Source organism: Maylandia zebra, linkage group LG8 (genome assembly GCF_041146795.1).
Source record: "Maylandia zebra isolate NMK-2024a linkage group LG8, Mzebra_GT3a, whole genome shotgun sequence".
Lineage (NCBI taxonomy): Eukaryota > Metazoa > Chordata > Actinopteri > Cichliformes > Cichlidae > Maylandia > Maylandia zebra.
In genome coordinates, this window is record NC_135174.1 from 30,834,394 (window position 1) to 30,843,720 (window position 9,327).

At 47.8% G+C, this 9,327-nt stretch overlaps 1 protein-coding gene across 2 annotated transcripts; it reads left to right on the forward strand.

Moving 5' to 3' along the window:
* Nucleotides 1-3,697: 3,697 nt before the first annotated feature.
* LOC101466489 (transmembrane protein 100) lies at nt 3,698-8,780 on the forward strand. 2 transcript variants are annotated; one of them, XM_076887812.1, is made up of 3 exons: nt 3,698-4,070; nt 4,580-4,688; nt 6,310-8,780. In XM_076887812.1, the coding sequence occupies exon 3, from the start codon at nt 6,353-6,355 to the stop codon at nt 6,827-6,829; it is 477 nt and encodes a 158-aa protein (XP_076743927.1). In that variant the 5' UTR covers nt 3,698-4,070; nt 4,580-4,688; nt 6,310-6,352; the 3' UTR covers nt 6,830-8,780. The 2 variants fall into 2 exon arrangements, with proteins under 2 accessions (XP_076743927.1, XP_076743928.1); XM_076887813.1 differs by lacking the exon at nt 3,698-4,070 and adding an exon at nt 4,085-4,278.
* Nucleotides 8,781-9,327: the final 547 nt, after the last annotated feature.

Here is a 9,327-nt window from a genome sequence, read left to right on the forward strand (position 1 = left end):
GTGTTCTCTGTGACCCGCTGACCGCGGGGATGGAGGCCCTTCCTGTCGTGTCTCCAGGGCTGCATCAGGAGGTGAGGTCATCCGGCCGCTGACACGCCCAGTCTGCATGAAAGCAGTGAATTATGGGAACACTTTCTCTCCTCTGAGCCTCTACGTGCTCTTCCTCCACTCACCGTCTGAGGCTCTCAGTCAGTTTCATCTTTTTTTGAGTTTCACATTTTGAAATTTCTTTTTCAGGTTTTTTGGAACAGCGACTGCTCATCGTGTGCTCGTGACCTCCTCGCCTCTTTGTATTTGATCTGCTCGAGCTGTTCGCATCCTGTCACTCTTGCTCCATTTGGCTCATGTCTTTCCCTCTCTAATAACATCCTCGACTTCCTCTGATCCTAATAATACCAAACAACAATCGTCCTGACACTCACACTTCCTGAACTCCCCACTCTCTCTCTTTCTTCTTCGACATCGATGCTCCGTGTTTGCTTCTCTGGTGGAAACGAGCTGAAAGTCATGTTTGAAAGTGTGAAAGTTTTTTTCTGTCCTTGTTTCCATTCTGTGTCCAAACAGGTTATTATGTAACAATTCTGTTAACATGGAAAACAAAATAAAGTCATAGAGGAAATGTGCTCAGTTTGGGTATTTTTTAATTTATTATCACAAACTGCCTGATGAGCTTATTAAGAGTCGCTGCTTTTTAAAAGTTTTGTTTATATATTATATTGCCTCTGACATTTACCACAAGCTCAAACTAGAAATCCCACTCGGGAGACTGAAACTAAAGGGAATGTTTAAAAACATTTGAAATGAATGAAAATAAAAATAAGAAAACAAACAGTAATAAAGCTTGTCTGAACAGAACAAACTGTCTGTTTTCTCCACAAAATCCAAATGTCTAAAAAACAGAAACATTTTTTGAATGAATCCACGTTTCTGAACTGAGCCGGCAGCAGGAGGAGGTCGGGGTCGATGGAGGACATAAAAAGACCTTCAGTGACGGCGTTTCATGTTTTTCTGAGTTCTGCAGCTGTAAAGTCTGACAGTTAAATTCAACCCAACAATCATATGACCCCTATGAGCAGCACTTTGGTGACAGTGGGAAGGAAAAACTCCCTTTTAACAGGAAGAAACCTCCGGCAGAACCAGGCTCAGGGAGGGGCGGGGCCATCTGCTGTGATTGGTTGGGGTGAGAGAAGGAAGACAGGATAAAGACATGCTGTGGAAGAGAGACAGAGGTTAATAACAGATATGATCCAATGCAGAGAGGTCTGTTAACACAGTGAGTGAAGAAGAAACACCCAGTGCATCATGGGAATCCCCGGCAGCCTATGTCTATTGCAGCATCACTAAGGGAGGATTCAGGGTCACCTGGTCCAGCCCTAACTATATGCTTTAGCAAAAAGGAAAGTTTGAAGCCTGATCTTACTGTCCTGATGAGCGCTGAAGGGAAAGTTAATTTAGATAAAGCTTCCAGATCTCTGCCCAAACAAGAGCCTGGAGGCCGTCTGACCACGAGCTGCAGATATCAGAATCATCATCTCCTATTGACTGAAACAGGCTGTTTGAGCTCCTGTCTCTTTACCCTCCTCCAAACACACTTTGTTCTGATTGGCCATCTTCTGGAAGCCTGCTGATGGAGAAAGTTATCTGAGAGGTTATGTGACTGTCAGGTGACAGCAGGACATCAGGCTGGACCAAACGCAGGTAAGAAGGAGCTCACCACACAGTGAGCATTTAAACTGAGTCCAACAAGTACTTTTTGAAGTTTTCTCCAGTGAATTATCAGAAAACCTGTGGATGCCATTAAGTTCCTGCTCCTCAGTGCTTTGAGGCCATTCAGTGGTTAGCGTTAGCTTCTGGTTTACTTCTGCACACCTGCATGTGCAAAATGCCTTCATGGAAAATTCAGACTCCACAAGTTTTTTCTTCGTCCTGTTTCCAGGCTTCAGCAGTTTGGCCGGCCTCGCGGGGCCGCTGCTGTGACTGCACACTTTTAGTCAAAAGGGTTTTTTTTTAGCAACTGGGAGCTGTGAAGGTCCAAAAATGCAAAGTCAACTTTTCCACTTTGTTGTGAGCCAAACAACATCAGCATGTAGGATTACAAAGCACACCTGTATTCACAGGAAGGAAAGCACGAACTCGGAGCTGTAAGCTCCAATAGCTGCTAACTCACCACTTTACATGCACGGCCTGCAGCCATCTGTTGTACAGAGGAAGCACGGGAGGACGTCTCCGGAGACTCGGATCCAAAGCAAATAGCTCACATCATCCCTGACCCAGAAACGGATCTGGGAAGGAAGTGATTTAGCACTCGGGCGCCGTGCCTGGACGAGTGTCCCAAAGGTCAGGAAGAAAAATCAATCAACCTCCGAGGCTTCATTAGACACTTCATTTCGCCCCGATTGCTTTATCTGAGCAGGAAACGAGAACTTAAATCACTTCCACACGAGCTGAAGCTGAGACTTTAAGTCGTCTTCTCGTCCACAGGTCATAAAACTGATCTAGAAGCAGGAAAGTGCCTGTGTCAGATTTACGAAGCAGTTTACTGTAAAAATCTGTCATGGTGAAGTTTCACAGGCAGGCAAAAGCCTCATCTCCACTCCCGTCTTTACCCGTGAGTCAGCACAAATGCTGAACCCAAACTGCACATGTGGGAGTCTGAGATGCTGTGAAATGACCCACATCAGGCAGGGTTCTCCTCTCTTGGTCTCAAGGCCCCCCTGTTCCGATTCAAAGGGCTCATCGGGGGGCTGAGGCCCTGCTGTGACCCCTCATCAGCAAACGCCTTTGCAAAAGTCTTTCAAGGGCTGAAAATAAGGCCAGATGTTCCCAGCTGCTCTCAGCAGGTCACAGACTGAAGTCGCTGCCGTCTCAGAGGAGAAGCTGACATTCCTGCAAATAAAAATAAGGAGCTGCTTTTTGTCTGAACTGTAGCATCACATGAAAGCCGAACAGGCCACACGTGTCCACACTCAGACATCCGTCCTGCTGCAGCAATCCTAAAAAAGCTGTTCTCTCTTCCTCTCCTGGTTGGAGACAAACTTTATCCTGCAGTCAGCAGAACGCAGCAGACTCAAGTGCATCTGAACTTTTCCTTTCTCCTAATGTGGGCTGCACCTGCATCTCATGAGCTTGCTGTTCCAGATGTTGACCTGCAGACTTCCATGAGGTCAGAACCACAACCACCTGCTGACAGCCAACCACGTAACCCGCTAACTAACTTGGAAAATAAATAAACCTGCACAGGTGCGGTCTGTCGCTCCCTCAGTGTGTCTGAAAACGCACAACAGCAAAGCAGTGCCAAAAACTCTCAGACCTGTACACGGATAACCAAACATATGATTTCTTACTGCCTCACAGAGCTATGATGTGGGAATTCGACTTTATTTCAATTTATGCTTTATTTTAAGGAAAATTCCAGTTTCCTTTAAAACACGTTATTAACATAATTTAGGTTTCGTCTTGCAGCGAATGAGCTGAACATGAAGTAAAACGGTGCACACGTCAGAATCATCATCATCAATCTCACATTTTTAATAAATAATCAAGTATGTAGAAGTATTATTAGTGCAGCTGTGGCATAAAGCTTGCAGGAGGCAGTCTCATCCATTTGTTAAGCACTGTGAAAAAATAAATTATTGCTGTATTAAAAATGTTGTTGAATATGAAGATACCATCTTGTAAATAAGATGCAATCAGTGTGAAACTAGCACTGAATGAAACATCCTCGCTGCACCCATGTTAGGTCGTTATCTTTGCTTTGCGCCACGATGATGATTCACCCACATTAGCATTTAGGATTATGTGACATACGGAAGAAATATGGCGTGCAAGCAAGTCGCATTCCTTTAGTTAATAAGTTGAATACGTGACTGAGTTTGAGCCTTTCAGGCCCTGTGGTCATGTCCGGACGAGCGTGGACGTGAGTCTGTTCAGACGGTAAACAAAGTTCAGCTGATTGGTCCCAGATGTTAACACGAGTTTGCAGCTGCAGCACGGAGGCTCCCGCGCTCGCTGCCGATGTGGAGGAGCTTTAACTCCGGGGCGGAGGTCCTCTGGAGGAGTCTGCAGTCCCAGTAAGTAATGGTAACCATCAGGTTTTTTCATCATGCGTGCATTATTTTTCACTTTAGGTGAGTATTGTATTTATTAGTCACACTTTCCAACTGCCTCTTCAGACCTGGAAGCTACGTCTTAACCCTCGTTTGATCCTTGCAGTGCCGTTTCACATGACACGTTTGGGGCTCATCTGTAGCTGGACAAACGTGACCAGGCTCTGCACAGGTGTGTTTCAGTCACAGGTGTAAGAAGGTGACGCCTTTTTAGAGTCAAACAAGTCAGAGCAAAGAAAACCAGCAGCCTTTTCAGATTCCAGATGTTAGCCTGTGTTTTAAAGACAAATGTGGGAGTAGCTGTGGTGTCAATGCTGCAGAGCTGACAGACAGGAGAGCAGCTGAAGGAAGGAAAGAGTTAAACCTCTGCTTCCTCCTCGGGTAGGAGGTGGTATGGAGGGGTGGGTGTGGCGGCGGTGGTGGGGGACCTCTTCTTCTATTGATAGCCACGTTCCCCCCGTTTATTCCTGCAGTGAGGACGATGCAGAGCAGCGAGCCAGAGGAGGCTCCACGCCGAGGAGACCCCGACCTGCTCAGACTCAAACCGGCGCTCTGAGGGATGGACGGCTGCTCGCTGACACAGTAAGTGCTCCCAGCTTTCCCGTCTCCACACAATCACAGCAACAGCCGGGACTGTTTAGTCACGCAGGCTGCTGGAATGTCGGGAAAGTCCTGATTTCAGGGAGGAACGTTAAAGCCTCGTCCTCTCTCTGTGGAAGTCAGGCTGCAGGAACGACTGTCTGCATTTTTAAAGCTGCTTCTTCTGGGATTTTATTTTTCTTGAAGCAGATTTCATTTGACACTGTGTGCTGTTGTATCAATAATAATGTTATTTCTGCAGCGCAGCAGCTTTCAAACACAGTCACAGACGGTCTGTGTGTTGCAGCTCCAGCAGTGAGTCAGTCCCCACAGACTCACACGTTCATTTCCCCTTCATCACACCTGTACGGGGGAGGAGAGGCGGCTGTAACGCACCTGTGTAAAGGTTTGACAGGTGGGAGGTGACAGCTTCAGGCTCATGTAGTCTCAGGCAGTGTCTTTACCTTACAGTAACGAGCACCTCCAGGCGACCGTTGTTGTGAGCTGCTCCATACAAACCAAACTGACCTCTGCATGTGACATTACCTGACCAATAACCTGGCTGCTGTGAGGTCACTGCACACAAACAGAGAAGCAGACGGTCACAGCTTCAGCTCTTTCAGGTTTGCGGCATTCGATCGTGCGCAGCGGTCTGAGCTCTGCACTCTGATTGGACCGCTGCAGAGGGCCGAATCTGCTGTGACTCCTGGAAAGGTTGCGTTAACACACCTGAACCATTCAGACCAGCAAACCACCAAAACGTCTACTTCTGTAGAGACGCTCTCACCCACGAGGATCAATCAGTTAATCATCATTAGCAGCTCTCGTGGCTACCTACCCTCTAAGTGCTGGTGAGGACGGCCTTCTTTCACACACTCGGTGTTGTTGTTCTATATCAGAACATTTTTAAGATGATTTTTTTGTCATGTCCTCTCACGCCCTTTCCAATCAAAAATGATTCAGTTAGAGATCTTTTATCTCTGATCCAGTATTTCCACATATTTCTGCAGTGATTTGGTGTGAGCTGTTCGGTGTGGCAGCCGTAGAGATGTCTGCTTCTCTGGACTATGGCAGGTCTGAATGACACCGCTCTGCTCAGAGCATCTCTCACAGTCACTCCAACGCGTCTTAATGAAAACGAGCTGAGCTGCAGTAGAAAAAGTCGTTGATTAGGAGTGAAAATAATGAGGTTACAGCGGGGCCAGGCCCTCGTTACGCCTCGCATCATTTCCTGTGATCTTTCACTTTCAGGCCACTCTCAGGCTGCCCTCCCTCTGCCTCACGTTAAGGCTTCGTTTACAGCAGAGGCTCTCGCTTCCGCTCGGAGAGACAGATGTCGCCACAAAGTGTGCCAGCGCCTCAACGAGCCGCTGACGCGTTGTAACATTTAATCTGTGAAAGTCGTTAGTTTGGCCGCGTGATCCCAACCTGGTGCTGCACACATGGTCAGAGGCTGAAGTCAGGTCACCGTGAAGGGAAGGAGGCGTTGATGTGTAGCAGCTGTTTATCTTCTTGGCTGATGGTTTTAAACCAGCTGTGGAATAAAACAAAGTGTAACAATATCAGACATAAACGATGCTTTAATGTCTTTGATGTAACCAAAAACTTATTTCTGACTTCACAGCTAGCTGTTCTCTGATTGGCTGATCCCTGACACCTGCATCAAGATGGCTCACCTGTTCCTCGCCAGCAAGATCACAATGCCCGATGACCTCCACAGCAAAGGTGGCGGTGGCAGGGTCCCCCGGAGCGCCATGAAGGTGCCGCCGTCCATCTCCGCCGAGAAGCTGAGCCGGGACAAGCCCAGGAAGGATCGTAGAGTCGTCGTGACAACGCACGTCCCGCATGTCAATGAAGTCCAGCTTACAGCGGCGACGGGCGGCGCCGAGATGTCCTGCTACCGCTGCACCATCCCGTTCGGCGTGGTGGTCCTCATCGCTGGCATTGTGGTGACGGCGGTGGCCTACACCTTCAACTCCCACGGGTCCACCATCACGGTGCTGGGACTGGTGCTGCTGTCTGTCGGGCTGGGGCTGCTGGGCGCCAGCGCCATCTGCTGGAAGGTCCGACAGAAGAAGAAAAAGGACAAGCGACGGGAGAGCCAGACCGCCCTCATGGCGAGCCACGGGTACTGCGTGGTCTGAGCTCAGACCTCTGAAGTGAATAACAACACAAACTAACAGGATTTGAGACGCTTTACAAACTGCAGAGACCTCGCTGTGCTGTTTCCTCCTGCAGCTGACGCGAGGACAGCCGCAGATGTGAACGACGAGCAGAGCGAAGGACGCGTCTCGGACAAAACATTACTAATGGAGACGCCTTCATCAGCTGGAGGTGTTGGATGAGGAAAAGCTTGCTTTAGTGCTGACACAAAGAGATAAATAACACGTCATTAATTTTACAAATATGCTGATAAACCAATTTTTCAAGCAGAAATTCAGAATATTTTCAGGTCCCAGCTCCTCAAATCTGCCCGATTTCTCTGATTTATCTGTCGTCGAGGTTCTGGAGTACAAACATGTGAACCTCCAAACACCCACCCTGCACTGGGGGCCCATTAGAGGAGCCCTGAGCCCAGACAGGTGACCCGGTGGGTGTTCAGAGGTCTGGGTAACAAAATCAAAGCCCCTCAGGTTTATTGTTGGAGCAGGTAAATGGATTCGATCTAATTATTGCCAAAACATCAATTTTCTCAAAGACATAACTTAGCACGTTTGTAGTTTCCACACAGGACACGTTAGGATTACGGCTGATGCTTTTATTCTGAAAGTACTTGCAGCTGTTTTAGTGACATGAACCTTTAAGTGTTTGGCTTCAAAAAAATAAGATTTTGGATAATATGAGTGTTTAGTTGACAACTTCTTAAAACTCATTTATGATGCACAGTATCTAACTAAAGCTGCTAATAAGCTATAAAAGACATTTAAAGGTACTCTAACGTATACGTTTCTCTGAGTTTGTAGCTCTCGTCGGTCTAATTTGTGGCCTCTGACGTTTCCCCGGGATACACAGAGCATTCCTTCGGGACATGTCATCATGGTTTGATGTTTCTGGGTGTGACTGTGTTTCCCTCTGATGTTGGGTTCAGACTACAGGGAGCGTCGGATTAGATGGTTTTGCGTCACATTGGGTCATTAACATGTCACGAACATAAACATGACAATCATCGCTGCTCGCTGTGTTTCACAACCTGATAAAAGTCTCTGCACACGAGGACCGAGGGACCAACACAAATGTAATCATGTGCCGTGGCGTGCGCGGCAGAGCTCTCAGACCGCCGAGGACGACTTATCTGTGTTTCCGTCTGAATCTGAAAACCCGTTAAAAACCCACGAGGCGACTCAGGGCGGAGTCTTAACGAGATTAATGAATGACGTGAGCAGATCGCTATCCCAAACTCAAACCGGACTCCATGATGTTCTCCATACAAACAACGTGAAGAAAAACGACCTCCTCGCCAATTTATCCTGTAAGACGTTTATGTCAGATTTTGCTGTAATTGGAATTCTTGAGTTATGGTCGTAACGGCGAGTTGGACCTTTATCGCTAAATTAAGTGCTAACAATTCCCATCCAATCCTGCGATATCACGTTCATAATAATGAAACGCATGCACTACCTGGAAGAATCCGCCTCCAGGCTTCACCTGTCCCCGCCTTAATTGTTTTACATTAGTGGCGCCTTCTTGGAGGTGAAACTTGGTGGAGTTCCTTCTGTGGAGGAGACGAGATCCTCAGAGAAAGAGCTCCGCCTGGCTCGTCCGAGTGTTTCCCACTTCATCCATACTGTGGGATCATTGTGTGTGTCATAAACCATCAGATCTTCCATCTGATGACGTTCGTCAGTGCTTCGCGTCTCTGCGTTGGGGCCGACATCGCTCTATCGTGGAGTCTGAACCCAACACGGTGACGTAACTGAGCGACGTGCAGTGCTGAGGTCACAAATAGACCGATTCCTGACATGCATGCTACTCTGTGTGTTTAGTGCACTATGATGCAGATGTATCCACTGTATTAAAGCTGTTTAGCTCCTATTTATTCTGTTGGTGGACGTGTTCGTGTAAAATATTTGTTCTATTAAAGTCAGCCAAACCACACCACTGCTCTTGCATTTACTCACCGAGGATCTGCTTTGCAGAGCAGGTTTGAGACACGCTGCGGGGCTAAATTTAGCCATGTTTATGTTGCCTAGCATCGAAAAAGACACACAGCCAGTTAATAAAGTGAGGAAGGGCTGGGCGGGGGAGTCAGGGTTGCATCATCTGGACCAGAGCTGGTGGTGGCGGTGATGACGGGTAGCGGTTACAACACGTTGTCACTTGTGCAGTGCTAACTTTATCTCTGCTGGAGTGCAGCATCCTGGGAATGTGGGTGGACTGGGGGGAGGGACTGGAAAGAGAGATGAGGGGGTGCAGAGTGGATCATCGGTCTCATTCTTGAGGACACTTTGGAGGAGGTGCAGCGCCTCCTGAGCCTGACGGAAGGTGAAAATAGAAGCGATCTCAGAAGACGTGGACACGTTTAACCCCCCAGCAGCACATCAGCACCTTCCAATGATCACACGTCACTTTCACAAACATGGCCGACAGTTTACCACAGAGGTCGTTACAGCGCCTAAAACCTGCGACCTGCCGTCCTGAAAAC

What these genes read in the sequence shown, in the direction of transcription:
- LOC101466489 (XM_076887812.1), top strand. Translation starts at nt 6,353, where the DNA reads ATGGCTCACCTGTTCCTCGCCAGCAAGATCACAATGCCCGATGACCTC.